The 17,603-nt window shown below is 41.0% G+C and overlaps 1 protein-coding gene across 2 annotated transcripts; it reads left to right on the top strand.

The window, feature by feature from the left end:
• The first annotated feature begins 1,313 nt into the window (after positions 1 to 1,313).
• lrig2 (leucine-rich repeats and immunoglobulin-like domains 2) lies at positions 1,314 to 17,273 on the top strand. 2 transcript variants are annotated; one of them, XM_080461680.1, is made up of 18 exons: positions 1,314 to 1,974; positions 2,894 to 2,968; positions 3,382 to 3,516; positions 3,753 to 3,896; positions 4,045 to 4,188; positions 4,436 to 4,579; positions 4,881 to 5,024; positions 6,803 to 6,883; positions 7,261 to 7,332; positions 7,546 to 7,614; positions 9,263 to 9,426; positions 9,638 to 9,949; positions 10,041 to 10,322; positions 10,784 to 11,224; positions 11,334 to 11,486; positions 12,175 to 12,315; positions 12,778 to 13,047; positions 14,292 to 17,273. In XM_080461680.1, the coding sequence occupies exons 1-18, from the start codon at positions 1,787 to 1,789 to the stop codon at positions 14,519 to 14,521; spliced, it is 3,189 nt and encodes a 1,062-aa protein (XP_080317806.1). In that variant the 5' UTR covers positions 1,314 to 1,786; the 3' UTR covers positions 14,522 to 17,273. The 2 variants fall into 2 exon arrangements, with proteins under 2 accessions (XP_080317806.1, XP_080317807.1); XM_080461681.1 differs by having other exon boundaries at positions 11,334 to 11,477; positions 14,292 to 17,266.
• Positions 17,274 to 17,603: the final 330 nt, after the last annotated feature.

Below are 17,603 nucleotides of genomic sequence, written 5' to 3' on the forward strand. Positions count from 1 at the left end.
AGAGCAGCAGGAAAGGCAGATGGAGCTGCAGGAAATGAAATGGGTATCTGAGAGATGTCTTATCCTGCATAATTTATTCCACAGAGTTTTTAAATGGATAAATCATGATAACAATAAACAAGAATTTAAGTAATTGGTTTATTAAAACAAAATAGATGTCAATGGATTCCAACATATGTTAACCTTTATACATCATAATGGGAGAACTTTGGTGTGATCAATCATTCAATCAATAACACACATCATATACATGATTATAACACCAAACATGCTTTAGGCTGTAGTAGAAAACTGTTCTCACACTGGAAAAGTCTACCAACAAAACCTATCTATCTATCTATCTATCTATCTATCTATCTATCTATCTATCTATCTATCTATCTATTATGGAAGAGTTTTAGGGCCACTGAAGAAAAAAAAAAATTCGGAGGCTAAAAAAAAAAAAAAACCTTGGTGGCCTCAAAAAAAAGTCGAAAATCATATTCGAGATTTTTTTTTTTCGGAGGCAAAAAAAACAAAAACCTTCGTGGCCCCAGAAAAAGTCGAAAATGAAAGTCGAGATTTTTTTTTTTCACGGTGGAAAAAAAAGTCCGTCCATCCACTTGCCAGCGCGTGTGACTGCTTCCTCAAAATGCAAATCAGGCGGTTTGATGAAGTGATGAAAAGATGCTTCAGGACAGAATCTAGCTCATAAACACGGTGCAGTTATCATCAGGATCAGGATTATGAGAGACAGAGCAGCCTGCAGCGTTGTTCCGTCGCGGAAGTTCGTCGAGTACGAAGGACAAAGGCACGGATCCTGGGGTGCTTATTTAAATGTGTTCTTATTAATCAAGGAAATCCTGTGTAAAATCACATGTCCATAAGCAGTAAGCAACCCGATATAGTCAGAATTAACTGATTTAATGTGGTTTACATCTACGGGCATATGATGAGGGATGGATAGACGTCTCTCCGTGAAAAACAAAAAATATCGACTTTGATTTTCGACTTTTTCTGGGGCCACGAAGGTTTTTTTTTTTTTTTTATCCACCGAAAAAAAAATCTCGAATATGATTTTCGACTTTTTTTGAGGCCACCAAGGTTTTTTTTTTTTTTTCTCCAGTGGCCCTAAAACTCTTCCGTAATCTATCCATCTATCTATATCTTGAAAAAAACTTTTTTCTTATTGCAAAAAACTTTTCTTGTGCTCAGTGGTGTCGGTCGGGAAAATCGGTTTAGATTGGAATCCAATCAGAGCACCACAAATCTTTGACAGGCATGCGCATTGACCAATAGGATCACTGTATACATGCTGGAAAGGGGCGGGAGTTGAGGTATCCTGTGACATCAACTCACGGCGCTTTGTTGTTCTTTCGGGAAAGACGGACGGGGAAATGTATTTATATTAAAAGTAAATACGGATGGTTTGAGTAACGAGAACGTTCAACAAGTTACCGGGGATCGAAAAGCCAGCCACGCGCGGCACTGAACTCATCTCGTGTTGATGTGAAGCGGCCAGCTTAGCCGAGCTGCTCCGGGAAGGTTGTCTGACTGGAGCGGAAGAAATTCCAAGCTGTGGGAAGAAGAGGAGGAAAATCTCTGCTGGGATGTCTCGCGCAACTGGGAGAAAACTGTGTTTCTCGTTCCACACGGCGTCATGACGATACAAACCCGAATCATGTGCCCGCTTGAGTAATGAGACACTGCCGGGGCAGTTTGGTGGTCTCGTAACTGTTCGGGTAACGTGCCAGTGTAGCGAGTTTAGCTAGCCACGTAGCTGCCTCTCGGTGGGAAGACATTTAAAATGGCGGAGGGTTGGCCCGTTCCCTCGGCCGTGGTCTTCATGCTGCTCAGTTCGGGTGCCTGGGCCGGGGAGTCCTGTCCTGCCGCTTGCTCCTGTGCACGGGGACAGGATGAGGTTTATATCATGGACTGTAACAGGAGACGGCTTTCCACCGCTCCCCTGGACCCTCCGGATGGGATAAGCCAAGTGTAAGTACACAGCTGGAAATGCGCAGATGTGCTGAAGTTCCCGTTGCATTGGTTCAAGGTGTGCACCATAACAACACATGGACTATCCTTTAAATCGTTTGATCCTCTGAAAAGGTTTTCACTACTGGTGGACAGAGGTGGACGGTGGTCAATATGCCACTGATCTTGGTTGTAACGCAAATAAAAACTCCAGGGTTGTGTCCCATTGGGGACTAAATTAAAGTACATTTTAAAAACATTGATCATCCAGGAAAATGTCATCAACTTGCACATTTATTTTGAAAATACAAAAAAAATTATTTGAAAACATATTTGAGTGAGTGAAACACCGTAGGTCATATGTTTATTTGCAATTAAATATATTTAATAACACCTACGAAAATGGTTTATTGGCATATGAAGTTTGAGCTTTTGTGTATTAAAACATTTCAATTGCTTATATTTAATTTTTGCTTCTTAAATTATTCCTCATTTACTTCTCATTTTTAATTATATTGTGTTAATACACTTATTATTTACTACTCTATGAATATAGTTTGGCTCAGTTTTGTTTATATCTGAGCCTTTGTTAATACTTGTATATTTTTCCGAAGCACTTTGGACTGTACTGTGTGTATGACAGGTGCTATATGAATAAAGAATATTGTTAATCTTATCTTACCAGTGATTAGCCTGTCTGATTTTGTTCCTAAAAGATAGAGGTATTGTCTTTAGGAGTTCAAAATATTGTCACCTCATCCTGACAGTTTTTGTTGCAGGTCTTGTTTTTGATAAGTTGAGTTATGTAAATCTAATATACCAGCAACTATTAAGTAGGAATTCATTGTAATCCTGAGCATATTTTGTCTATATTTCTTGTATTTTTGTAGAAAGTAGTATCAGCTTTGTTCTCACTGAATTATGCTTCATTTAATTTCAGCACCCTAAACCACAATGAGCTGTCTGTTCTTCCTTTCCTTGGAGACGTTTCTTCAAACATCACTTCACTTTCATTGTAAGTACAAAATCTTTTACATTCTCCTCAAATGATTGGATTTCTGAGTTTAGATAGACCGCTGTTAACATTAAAGTCAGGCAATTTCAGTACACGCATAATCGGTTCTGACTGGCTCCCCAAGTTCACTTGAAATAGACTCCACATTACATGACATGACGTCTGGACATGACAGACATTTCTGTAATATTAAAAGATATTGAATTAAAAAGCTTTATTGTAATTTTATCTGTTTTCTTTTGCACATAAACTGATGCCAAAACATTGGCCTAGCACCATTATAGATAATGTATTTTTAATCAATGTGGTTAGTCGTGATAAGATTTTAGTGAGCCACAGGCAATAAAGGAGATTATTGTAGTCAATACTGTCATTGTGAAAACTAATGTATCATTGTGTTTGGTCTGACTCAGAGTCCACAATCGTATCTCTGAGCTGTCAATGCATCAGCTTCAACCGTATGTTTCCCTGGAGGCCTTGGACCTCACATCCAACTTCATCTCCGAGCTCAAGGTTGGATCCTTTCCATCCATGCAGCTGAAATATTTGTAAGTCACCACTTCTTATTCAAACAAGCTGCTTTAAATGGGTTTATTATGTAGACCGTAAAATCCATCAGTCAAGCTTCAAATGTGGACAGATTTACTTACTATTACCTCACAGCTAATGGTATTAGAACAAGATGATGGAGCAAAACACAAGATATATATATATATATATATATATATATATATATATATCACCCTATTTATGCCACTGATATTTCTGCTTGTTTATTTAATAGAAATCTGAGTAACAACAGGATCAGTATCCTCGAGCCCGGCTGCTTTGAAAACATCTCCAGCTCCCTGCTGGTACTGAGGCTGAACAGGAACAGATTAGCTGTGCTGCCATCCAAAGTCTTCAAACTTCCACAGCTTCAGTTCCTGTAAGTATCACAAGATGTGCTTTTGGTACAAAGTGAAGTTCAGATTTAATTGTTTTTCTGTAATGTTTTGATATTTCTCTTATGAAGACGAATCCAAATGTCCCTGCTGTTTGAATAATTTTTAAAAACATTTGTTTTCTTGTTACAGTGAGCTGAAGCGTAACAAGATAAAGATAGTGGACAGCCTGACATTCAAAGGGATGGATTCATTGAAGTCACTAAAGATGCAAAGGAATGGCATCACAAAACTCATGGATGGAGCCTTTTTTGGACTAAACAATATTGAAGAACTGTAAGTGCCGTGATCACAATTAGTACTGTGTTTATTAGTAGCTGTGATACAGTACAAATTATTGTATTGAACGGAGATGTAGAAAGATTACACACACATTGAAATGTTTCATTCTGTCCCAAATATCTTGTCTTACTGAATCACTATTTTTGTTGTTGTTGATTATCAGGCATGATCATCGGAGCAAATTTGTCTCGATTCTAAAGTCGTTGTACCATTTTATTTCCTCAATTTTATTTTGTCTCAGAGAGCTGGAGCACAACAACTTAACCGAGGTTAACAAAGGTTGGCTGTATGGCCTGCGCATGCTGCGTATCCTGCGGGTCAGCCAGAATGCGGTTGGCATCATCCGACCAGACGCCTGGGAGTTTTGCCAAAAACTGGAGGAACTGTGAGTCTGTTTGCTTCTTAGCTAAAATCCCCTTGTAGCAAAGAGACCCCAGCTTCTTTCATCGGCCTCAGGCTCTGAAAACTCACTCGCTGTGTGTGTTCTGAGGAGTTACTGATATCTTCCTGCAATATGCGTGGAGCTGATTCAGTGATATCTCGCCTGCAGTGGATGCCCTGTATAAATCTGCCATGTCTTTGAAAGTTGTCTCTTCTCGAGAAATCTCCTTTGAGCAGGAAGTTTCGAGGGTATAATAAACTTGTATTGAATCTAAAAATATTTGCTGTTGTTTTTTTTTCTGCAGAGACTTGTCCTACAATCATCTGACTCGACTGGAGGAAACTGCTTTCGTAGGATTAGGTCTCCTGGAAAGTTTAAACTTGGGAGAAAACTCCATCAGCCATTTGGGAGAGGGAGTGTTCAGTGGCCTGGCAAGTCTGCGCTCACTGTAAGTGCAACGCCTCAAATACGTCTGTCTAGAAAATGTGCTATCTTTTTTCATCAAACAATATGTAGTGCGGCATGCAAAATGTAACCAAGTCTTGGCTCGTTCTGGGATCTGTGCTTCTGACTTCAATAGTTTGTGCTTGCTTCATTTTTAATATAACATTTAGCACCAGGTTTTCCTAGTTGGTTAGACACAAAGGGTAGAAAACATGAATATTTAGCTTCTCTATTTTTTAAAGTAGCTTTTGTTATGTGCCCATCTTTACTTTTTGAGTCATCTTGTTTAAGTTGTAGGTCTATTCATTTCATGTATTTTGAATAGAGTTACGTCAGTTTTTCTGATGGTTACTTCCTGTCTCAGAATCTCTTGTGGGTTGGCTATAAATGACTTGAAGCATGAAAAATCTATATCACAGATATACTTACCCACTGAAGAAACAAGAGGGAGTGTATTTTGACCGCCTGGTGAAAAGCCTTATAAATACCATACGCTCACACTTCCTGAACTGATTTGTTTTCTTAAAGAGATGTTAAAAGATCAGGACTACATATTATCATTGCTTTTCTTTTTGTGATTGAGGTTTTCAAAACTTTATCAACAAAAGTTAAAACCGTGATTGTACTTTGTTCTTGAGGCTCTGACTTTTTTCTCTAGCATATATTCTCCATACCTTCTCTGAGCTGTCTGAAGTGTTTATTAGTTAGTATTAGTTATTAAGATTATTAGTCATGTTGCTGCAGGATGTGGCGACTTGAGCTGTGCAGCTGTCTCACATCACGTCTGTCTTCGTCGTACCTGAATCCAAAGTATTGCCATACACTAGACCTTTTTTTAAATTCTTATTTTAACCTCAAACTCAGCCCGTTCTTGGTCGTGTTCATTCTCTTATTTTGTGGCCTTGTTGATCACTCTCATGTCACTATACGTAGCTTGTAGGTGTAACAAACTCCTCAAACGCACAACAGCACTTGAAAATTTTCTATTCTAGGGTTTTCTTCTGTCTAGTAAGTTCATGTCAGTCCCTGTCCTGTGTTGAGAAAAAGCTAGTCCGTGCAGCTGGAATCTGGAGTATTAAAATGTTTTGTGTCAGTTCATTTTTTCCTTTGCAGATTAGGAATTTTATGTATCTTTATATATATAAATCCAATGCTGTGCAGACTTACAACATGCTATTCATGTTCTACCCATCACTTTGAGGTTATTCTGATACTGCATGAAAAGGAATTATAATAATGTTGCTCAATCAGTTATAGTTCGAACCCTCTTAAAGCTTTTAAAAGGTCAAAGTTAGACCGTCAGTCTAATTAAGCAAGTAAGTCTTCTTCACCAAGCATTGATCTGTGAGGTTCAAAGTGTTGAGGATGTTATGAACTCATTATTCGCTGCATGGAGCTCTGTCATAGCGGCTTAGCTGGGAAGAGAAAGGGGTCATATTTGGGATGTCAAATTCATCCTGGAAGCTCTAATAGGAAAGGGGAATCGGAGGGTGCCGAACTCCTTTCAGAGGTGGCCGGGCATGAGGCTGGAGAAACAAAAGAGCCCGTGACCCATCCTGTAAACAAAGGGCCTCTCTGAGTTTTGCTAAACCGAGCCAATTGTCTCCTCATCTCCACTATATGCAAGTATACAGTCTCAGATTGTTAGTCTTCTAAACAAGGCCGTTCTAGAGTACAGAGAGCATAATGTGCTCCCTTTGTGATCTTTGCTGGAGAAGTGTTGAGATCTACAGGATGGATGGTGTCTGTTCAATATCTAATGAGAATGTCTTTGTTTTTCAGAGATATCCGCAATAATGAAATCTCCTGGGCCATTGAAGACTCTATTGGTGTTTTTGATGGGATGAAGAAGCTGAATACACTGTGAGTATCCTCTGATTGTGCAAAGAAATAGATGGACACAGATGTTGTATTTATAATTTATGTTTGAACTGTCATGCAGTTAGACAAATAAAGCATGTGCTTGTCCGTCAGGGCTGTTGTCTCTATTGCGTGTTGTCAGTGAGAAATGATTACTCGTGTGATGTTGAATGACTCAGTAGACCAGTTTATCTGATGTAGGCTTCATTTGACTGCGCATTTGTTCTTCATGCGTCTCACATTGAAAGCTGGGTCAGATGTTTTAATTTAGCGAAAGATGCTGACAGAGCTTCCAGTGTGCAGTAAAATGTGACCCAGGAGCAGGTTTTGTTGCCGATATGGTCTTACTCAGCGTAATTTTTGATGTTTTTATTTTTCAGAATCCTCCAGCAGAACAAAATAAAATCAATCACTAAGAAAGCCTTCGATGGCCTGGAGGAGCTGGAGCACCTGTGAGTAAAACCAAAACGCAACTCGTTCTCTCCACACGGCCATTTTTGTGTCTCTATAGGATCTAGTGTTATCGTTGACTGATTAAAGATAGCGGGGGGGGCATGTATTACCACTGTGTTACTATTGTTTCCTTATTATGCCTGTGAAATAGGTTTCCTTTTTAATCAAATCTCATCGCAGGTGTATCTAAACATTATTTCTGTCTTCTGCAGGGACCTCAGCAAGAATGGCATCATGTCGATTCACCCTGAGGCATTGTCACACGTGAAGTTAAAAGTATTGTAAGTAAACAGAAAATGCATCTTCTCACTCCCACGGCAATGCATAGAAAGCAGCTTATTCAATATTACCATTGTGTCTTTATTGCTACAGAGGTTTAGAAATATCTCGGTTCTCGGTTTCATTTCAGTGAAGCCATACTTTTTTCAATTTTAGATGGGCAAGCAAAATGGTTGGAGTCAGCACTGCTGTTGCAGCCGCATCCACTTCGCAACAGATGCACCTTATGATGATAATAAGCAGAAATGTAACATGTCTTGCCTTTTTGAGTTTTTGATCTATCCATCTTATGGGTGACCCTTAAGCAATGGCCTACTAAATACCCTAACTGTAGTCTAACTCAAATAACAGGTCATGACATGAGTAAGTAGTGAAGAATTAGTCCTACTGCCTATATACAATTATATGAAAACAAATGTGTCAAACATGTGCTTAAACCATCCTGCTGTAGCGTCTGAGCCGGCCTGCGAGATGATCTTGCTGAGTAAAAAAAGGACAAAACATTTAATAACAATTTCAATAATTTGTTCTTTAGCACACACAACACTGACACCCAGAGCTGAACAGTAGATCTGAGCAATGGCCATACTCATGAAGGATTACAATCTATCCCCCTTATTGTGTGTGAAATCACATTTCCTTTCTGAGGCTGCGACTGTAGAGATTGCGTGGCCAAAAAAGTAGCAGGTTTTTTCCAACAGAGAAATGCAATTTCTCTTTTTTCAAATTAGGTTTTTGGGAAGAAGAAAAACCACCTATAATCCTCTATATCCTCTGCACACGATCTCAATAGTGATTGCAGATATTATAATGAAGTATTTTACCTTTTAATGCTATTCAATAATTAGATTTAGACTTGGCTTGTTTTAGTTGTGAATATCTAAGGTTATCCTGAGAAGAATGGACAGGTTCACAATATAAAAGAAGAAAACCACATGCTCACTGAAAAGTTCACTTATCCATAACCTTGATTTTTCTTTCTATCTGATTTAGTTTTTATGCACTAAACACATTTTTATCTTGTGGCCTATTAATATTCACGCCTGCACTAACATTGAACATTAAAGTTATTCCTTTTTCCTTTTTTTAAAAGTTCTTGTTTTGAATACCGTGTTGCCATTAAAATGTGATTAATTAATGACAAACCCCTCATAAATTTTGAATCACCAGATATTTTATTGTTTTCATTGTTCTTGCCTATTTTTTTTCTCCTTTTTTTTTTTTTTATTGCTCCAGACCAAACGTATCTAATGTTTATTTGACTAAAGGAGTTACTAACATTTAAGGGTTTACTAATAACAACTCTTTATTGGGTTCAGAGGACCGAGGCTATATTTGAGAGATATACCACACATTGTAAATATTGTAAGAGCCACTAGAGCCCTCTTTGAATTATACTTGGTCGATAAAATCGATGCTGCTTTTACTGCATGGCTCTGTTAGTCACTTCCTCAGGCGCGCCTCGGCATTAGCTGCCCTCTAACAGTTCAACACATTTACCCTTTGTGCGATTTATTTTTATTTTTTTCAAAGGTTAATTTTTAATTTCTTTCTCTTCAGCTCAGATAGATTTGAGTACATTTGCTAATTAAAACTAATGGACTAACTAATGGATTTTTTTGGTTTGTTTGTCCTTGGGTTTGTTTTCAGTGTCCTGAACACGAGCAGTCTGCTGTGTGACTGTCACATGCAGTGGCTCGGTCCCTGGTTGACGGACAGTCAGTTCCTGCAGTCTGTTTCTGCTGTGTGTGCTCATCCTGCCAATCTACTTGGTCGCAACGTGCTGTCCATCAGCCCAGAGGAGTTTGTTTGCGGTCAGTTCTCTTTTATAGTTGTTCCCTGTCTGGAACAATTTAGGTCTGTTAAAAAAAAAAAGAAGAAAGAAAGCGAGAGAATGGTTGAAAATAGCTAAAAAGTTCCCTCTTTAAAGTTTATTTGAATTGGTGATTGGTTCATGCTCCTGTTGAGTGGTCTGCAGGAAGATTCTACCTCAAAATATACTGACTTTGAAATTGTCCTGCTTAGATGATTTCCCCAAGCCCCACATCACAACTCACCCCGAGACGTCCGTGGCACTGCGGGGGAACAATGTGACTCTGAGCTGCATTGCGTCCAGCAGCAGCGATTCACCGATGACCACGGCGTGGCGAAAGGACGGGGAGGTGCTGTACGATGCAGAAGTACAAAACTACGCCCGTTATCAGGAAGGAGAGCTCATTTATACCACCTTGCTCCACCTCCTCATTGTCAACTTCACCGATGAGGGCCGCTATCAGTGCGTGGTCTCCAATCACTTTGGCTCCAACTACTCCAACAGGGCCAAGCTAACTGTGAATGGTAACAATATTTAGTTTTTTAAAAAAGAAAGAGCAAAAAGTTCTGAGATATCCCTTCGTAACAACTCATATGTCTCTCTTCTGTTTTCCAGAGCTGCCTTCCTTCCTGAAAACTCCCATGGATCTGACAATCAGGACCGGGACGATGGCCAGGTTGGAGTGTGCTGCTGAGGGCCATCCGTCACCACAGATTGCTTGGCAAAAGGACGGAGGCACCGACTTCCCTGCTGCCCGAGAGCGCAGGATGCATGTGATGCCGGATGACGACATCTTTTTCATCGCTAACGTGAAGACGGAAGACATGGGGGTGTACAGCTGCACAGCTCAAAATGCAGCTGGAACCTTGTCTGCAAACGCGACTCTAACAGTCTTGGGTGAGTCACATACCTGCACTTCCATTCAAGTTTATTATAGTGGGTTGTTTTTTTTCTTTACATGGCAATTCTGCTAAGCCCATCTGCCCAAATTGGCCACTCTGTCTTATACTGATTACATGCACTGCTTGGTGTCTTGTCGGTTTTTAACTAATGATGTGCAAAAAACTAATCTTGCTTTATCATGGCCTTGTAGGATATTTAAATCATTCTGTAGGGAGCGTCTCTGCAACAAGTCATTAATTAGTCTTGTTAATGAATGTGTTTGAGAGAATTAAATTATGCTGTGTTATGGTATAAAATCAATAATCTGCCAAAATGAAAATACTTGTGAATAAACTTTCTACATAAGTACTGAAAGGAAGATATTTTAAAGCAGACAGAGTTGACCTCACACATCCATCCAGACGCTGCGGGATTAAACAACAAATCAAAAATCAATAAAAGCGCCTCTTTTGCAGAAACTCCATCCTTTATTAGGCCGCTGGAAGACAGAACAGTGGCCCGCGGTGAAACGGCTGTTCTGCAGTGTATCGCTGGAGGCAGCCCAGCTCCACGTCTTAACTGGACCAAAGACGACGGACCTTTGGTCCTAACAGAGCGCCACTTCTTCGCTGCAGCCAACCAACTCCTCATCATAGTGGACGCTGGTCCAGTTGATGCAGGGAAATACACGTGCATCATGTCTAATACTCTGGGTACCGAGCGTGGCCACATCTACCTGAGTGTCTCCCCGTCACCCAACTGCGACACGGGCGCAGGGTACGACCAGGACGGCTGGACAACCGTGGGCATCGTGGTGATTGTGGTGGTGTGCTGCGTGGTGGGAACCTCGCTGGTTTGGGTCATCGTCATCTACCACATGCGCAGGAAGAGCGAGGATTACAGCATCACCAACACAGGTTGGTACCACGACGCGATCTGTTCAGCGCTTTGCCCGTCTTAAGTGGCTGATGGGGAACCCTTTAGATATACCTATTGGCAATGACCTCTAAACTGTTTCTGTCACAGATGAGATGAATTTGCCGGCAGATATCCCCAGCTACCTGTCCTCTCAGGGTACTTTGTCAGAGCCTCAAGAAGGCTACAGTAATTCTGAGGCCGGCAGCCACCAGCAGCTCATGCCTCCGCTCTCCAACGGATACGTCCACAAAGGTACAGATGGTGGGTGATGCTACTTTTTACATCCAATAAATTCTACATTTTACACAGCAAAACAAATATTTGAACCTTTTATAGTATGCATATCTTGCATGAGTACTTTCCCTTTCCTCACCTTTCATCTATAGACTCTACATTTCTTACTATGCAAATGCCATTAGAAGTTGTTATAGTTTCCTTGTCATTGTGCATGTAGGAATGAGACAATGGTGCATTTAATCTTATGGTTTAACAAAATGTAAAGAGTGTTCTAGTATTGCTCTCTTCTTAATTTGCAGTCTGATAAATAATGTTGACATAGAAGCTCATTCCCAGTCTAATTCGTATCCGATGATCATTGACTTCATTTTCACATGAACCAATCTAATAGGCTGGTGGATGTCAAAATCAGAAGGAAGCAAATCTTGTGATTTTTGACGTCTCACGGATTACAAGTCTCCATGAAATCCAACTTATAAGGATACATTCACCCTCTTCTCTCATCTCTCATATGACTCACCGCTGAGATGAAAAGAAACAAAAATATCAGGTTTTCAGTGTCTTTGAATAAAATGAGGCCTCTCACATGTGCTTCTTTCGCATTGAATGATTTGAGACATTTCCATACCCATCAGGTTCCATTTTCTGCCTCTTGTTCTGGACCAGATCCCAGCTTAAATGAGAAGGTGACTAATTATTATGTTTGTCCCAGGTGTGTGTTATGGAGACACGGGCAGCGAGATGGAAACTGAAGGGAATGGCCTGCTGCACTGCAGGGTTGGCTCCCTGTTCACTGGCCGTAGCAGCTTCCACCCCGGGGAGCTTCGTGAGGGACTCGCTGGAGTCTCCACAGGTTAGTGTCATCAACACACAAGCTTTACTTTTTCATTTCTGCCTACTTGTGTCACTTTTTTTTTGTCATATCTCAGCTCGCTTGTTTAAAATGTTGCCATGTCCACATTAAAGTGCCCAGGGCTCTGAAGGATTCTAATTTTATGCTTTTTCATCAAGCAAATGTAGCCCTTGTGTTTTGTCTGTTAGTTTCCCACTGTGTTCAGTCTAAAAATATTAAATTGAATAATATTTTTAAGTCAGAACGGGTTTAAAAGAGACTATATATACATTCTGTAACATATATGTCTGGCTTGCTCTTGTTTCATGTGGTGGTAGTTGGTGGTGAGTAATCAGCAGTTTCAGAGACTTTTCCCAATCGGTCACATCACACTGGCTTCAGCTTTAAAAACAGCCCGTGTCTGGAAAAGAGTTACAAGACTCAAGTGAGGCATTTCTAAAGCGATTGTTTTTCTCTTAACAGGCGGCGGCGGCTCGCTGGTCATCTGCTCCGACTGTTACGACAATGCAAACATCTACTCTCGTACGCGAGAATACTGCCCTTACAACTACCTGGGCGACGACGATCCACTGGAAAGAAGTCTGCCGGGTGTGAAGGAGGGCTTAAACGAGCAAGCGCACCATGGGGGTGCAGCACTGGAGAGCCTCATTAGCAACCGAGACTCTTCGGACTTTCTCAGCTCGCACGACAAAAGGCTGAGCAGCCACGCTCCCCCGGAGCACTACACCAACGGTAAGACTTCGAGAAACATTTACCTCCTGAAGCCAAATGGCAACGCCTACGGTCAAGAGGTAAACTGTCGTCTGGCACCAACTGAAGCAATCGATGCTCATTATGATCAGCTACGATCGTTCGGTACTTTACAAAGGTAGTGCAAGTACATCATGTGTCTTTCATTACGATCATTGAAAGTGTTGGCGGCGGCTTTGTCGACAGATTTGTTGTCGCATGTTCATTGCAGAACGACTTGTGTGGCGTAGTTGTTGATATTATGTGAAAAGTAAAGATAAAGTGGATACGGTGTGGTTGAGGTATAACCGGCTGATCGACTGGTTTCCATAGTTACAGCCGACTATCCTCTAATGGTTGTTGCTGTTCATTCCGGCCACTGTTTTGGCATACTTCCTCCCTGTAAAAGCAAAAAAAAACCATTGAAAACAACTGTGAGTTTTGTAATGTGTTGTTCTACTTGTTGCTATAAATCCCAAACTTCTGTTTTTGCTCATATATTTGAACATATATTTGATAACTATGCAAACCTTCAACAGTCTTGGCGTTTGTGCCAGCTGCCATATGTAGAAGGTAAAAAAATAGAACACAAAAACTTCTGTATTTAGCACAAGATAATAATAAATATAGTTTTATATATACGTCTCTCTGGGACTCATTGAAATGCCACTGACTTCCTTAAGGGTCCAATTATTGTGTTGGGAATGTATGGATTCGATGCAAGTGTTGATGTCAGCAGTTCAGGAGCCCCGTGGCTGTGTACAGTGTGAACTCTGAGGTCATCGATTCACTCCTTCTGCAGATGAGGGATTTTCAACTGAACTGGCAACCCAATGAGGTTACATTTATTGGAGTTATTGATCCAGCAGACGTTTTCTGTTTAGATGTATAGAGGCTTGACAGAGAGGTTATCAGAGCACTCGCAGGCCACAGTGAACGCACTCTGCTCTCATCAGAGAGAGGAAAGACGTAAAAAAAAGGCCAACACAAACCAAACGCTTTCTACTTTAGAGATCGCATGATACTGCAATGATTTTCTACAAAGGGTTTGTTGGTCTTTTGTTCGACGGCAGATAAGTCACCATTTTGAAAGGCGCAAAGTTTATTTTTAGAATCTTAAAGACATTCAAAGATATGAGACGGTGAAACGCCGCGAAGTCTGGTTCTGAATGAGAAGCACTAACATTTAGCGATTTTGCTCAAAAAGTCATAACAACTCCTTAATTATTTCCTTCTGCTGTGTGCAGATTCCCTCACCAGGTCGTTCTGGAGAGAAGGCGAAGATCCGTCTTCAAAACAGCATTCGGGAACGTCTCAGCTTCCAGTGACTGTACACAGGACACCCCTGAAGTCTGCTGCTGACAGGGCAATAGACCAGAGCGAAACAGAGGCGGACTGTTTACCCAGCCCCCGCACCCAGGAACACAGAAGTGCCTCTAACAGGACTAACACTCAGGAGCATCCGGCTCCCACATAGATCCTCTCACTCCTGCCACGTTTGGCCTCTTGACTCTTTGTTGCTGCACCCTCCACGTCCCCAGCCTCTCACCCGTCACCCTTCACCCGCTACCTCCAAAGAGACTCCTCAGAATCTGCCAAAGATGCTCTCTTGTATGTTTACATTCCCCTTTCACTCAAGAGGACGTGCTAACGTTTCCCGCCGCGTCGGAGCAAAGAAACGAACCAGTGATTAAAGTGACCTCCTCCCTGACAGCTCCACCCCTTCCTCCCACGTCCTCCACACCTCCTGGTTCCTGTGCTGGAGAAAACTATGAATGTATGCTTTAAAGAGCCATGTCAGACGCTGCCACGGGAGAACAACCAGACACGGTCGAGTCTTCACGAGCTCTCGCCGCAGTTGGAGCTGAATTGTGCTCGGTTGACGTCGCTCTTGACGGCTTCGCCTGGTTCGGAGCCCCCGTTTTCGGAGCAGCCCACATGACTCCAGAAGAAATGATTCGCGCCTCCCAATGAGACGGTAAATCGGAGACAGGTGCGCTTCCGTAACCAGCAGTTTTTTGGTTAAAGAAAATTGGAAAGACCCTCAAACATACCTCCCACATTCCACAGCCATCCTGACTGACTCAGAAATATGCTATGGTATCCTGTTATGCAAGTCCCAGAGACAGTGACACCAGTCGTGGTGTATATTATGAATATATATGAATATATCCTGTATTACCCTTAACCGATGTTGTTTTTTGTCCTGTATCAAACAAAGTTGTTATTTCCATGATTTTATGTCTTCGTGATGAAGAGCCGCGCCGGGAGAGGACGTACAACGTTTTGTTTGCACATGAGACAATCACAGTTTTGCTGGCTTGTTTTCTATTTTTCCCCTTGAAGCTCGCCGTTCTCAGTAACCTTCATCAGGTAGTGAAATGACTCTTATTCCGTATGCACTGATATGTTTTTCCTGTTTTAACATATGGTACTGGCACTTAATTTAATGGTGGCAAAGGTTATAATGCAGTGCGCATGCTGATTCACATCAACAGAATTTTATCAACTCTTTCCTCAGAAAGTTAACAATCCTGATTAAACCGAGGTTTTTTTGCTTGGGACTGTGAAGAATGAGACTGTATTATTATTTGATGTACGTGTTTATAGTAATAGTTGTGTATTAAATTCCCGGTTTCAGCCATATTAAGCTGCAGTAATTTCAAAGCCAGTCAGTTATCTTATTGGTTTATAGCTTCCATTGACCATGCATTGTCCAAAGTCGTCCCCCCCCCAAACAGGTTTGTTTAAGTAATGAGATTACAATCTTGATCGTTTGATGTCTTCAAGCTGGACATACTCAAACAGCTGCCAACTTTAAACTGCACTTTCTAAATGTCAGCTGTCAGTTTGAAGTCCTGTTTCATCTGGCTTCATCACGTGGAAGGAAGAAGGAAAAAAAAAAAAATCTCATTACTCTTTGCTGCTCGGATCTAATTGGTTTTGCTAATGACGCCTTCATTTGCTCAGCGTATTGATAAAATTGCACTTAGCCATCAAGCATCTTGGTTCAACCCACTTAAAATGAATGCATCACGCACATCTCGGGCTGCAAGTCATTCATATTATTATCGAGGTAATTGTGACTGAAGATGTTCATCCTACTGCATGGTCGGAACGCAGACACGCTGAAACGTGGCTGCATCATTTCTTCCCACCTCGTTATGCGTAGAAACTTTTAGTTGAAACATTTCAGCAGCACGTCACTGTAACGACCATGCAGTCGATTCAACATGTCACTCAAAACAGTTTCACCATCATGAATCCGAATACCTTCTACGCAACTGTTGTCGAAATTGTGTATTATATTTTGTGGATGGGATGTCACACAGGTTGCCTTTCATGCCCTTTGGATTTGATTTCCACTCGCGACACTGTGATAATTATTACTGGCACGTTTCCTCGACTGCTGAAGGATTCGGCATGTCGTAATGGTACAGAGTGTTCAAGGGTACAGACACAGGGAAAATCAATAACGCTCAAAAGGTAATCTACTTTGCAGGCGTGTGATGAGCTTGATGCTTTTGTTTTATAGGTTTAACATGGCAAAACGAAGCCGTCGCCACTGACCTGCACTTCCTTTGTGTCGTGAGCAGGTTTAATTTCATTTTTTATTTTTTCTTCCTCTCCTGACTTGTTTCTGTGTTTGAACCATAGTAGTTTGCCTTTTGATCACCAAATCAGCACATTCCAGGCGTATCCGTCTGAGTAGGAGACCAACTACAAATGTGACGTCCAGCTGGCGTTTCCAGACCTGAAGCTAAAGCCTAAACACTCCTCGATTCTCTGATAGCACACTCCCGCCGTGTCTTATTTTCCTCTGACTGTTGGCCAAAGTCAATTTCATGCCTCTATCGAGCAGTACGGAAATCTAAATGAAAACTTAGGAGTGACGAGTCCTCTTCAAGGAGCTGCATGTCCGAGGGGCGTTCATCGATTCAGTGTTCAATATCATCAACAAACACAGAATATGATAATGTGCATTTGTTTAGTGTTGATTCTCTGAAACGTCCTTAATGACTTTATACCAAAGTTCAGCAGTAACTGCTCTGGCAATATTCAAATGCTGCTTTTTGTTTTTGTATTGTTGGAAGTTTTTGCATCTTATTTTTTTTTTCCAGTTGCGTTTTGGACTTTGTTTACCTGTACATTCTGTAAAGCATGTCTAAAGAGCCTTTTTGTTACATAGCCATTACTCCATTAAACGTGAATTCTGATCATTTGCCTTAATTGTGATTGTCTTCATTGACACCAAGTGCTTTAGATGTAATTTAATTCAAATGTATTTATTGCGACCCCCAATTCAGGGGTCGAGTCTTCATCTACAAAGAAATCTGGACTGAAAGCAGCATGACTCGCATTCTGAAAACTGGAACATGATAAACACTAGTTTTATCATTTCAATCGCCTGTTGCAACAACATTGCAGCATGTGCATGTTTTAACAAAAGAAAAACAACTACTGGTTCCTGCAGGATTTGGGTTGCATATAATTACAACACGGTGGTTTTAGCCACAGCATGATTTTTTTTTTTTGTGCACACCATGGAGCGATTTAAA

This window comes from Lipophrys pholis, assembly GCF_963383615.2.
Source record: "Lipophrys pholis genome assembly, chromosome: 4".
Lineage (NCBI taxonomy): Eukaryota > Metazoa > Chordata > Actinopteri > Blenniiformes > Blenniidae > Lipophrys > Lipophrys pholis.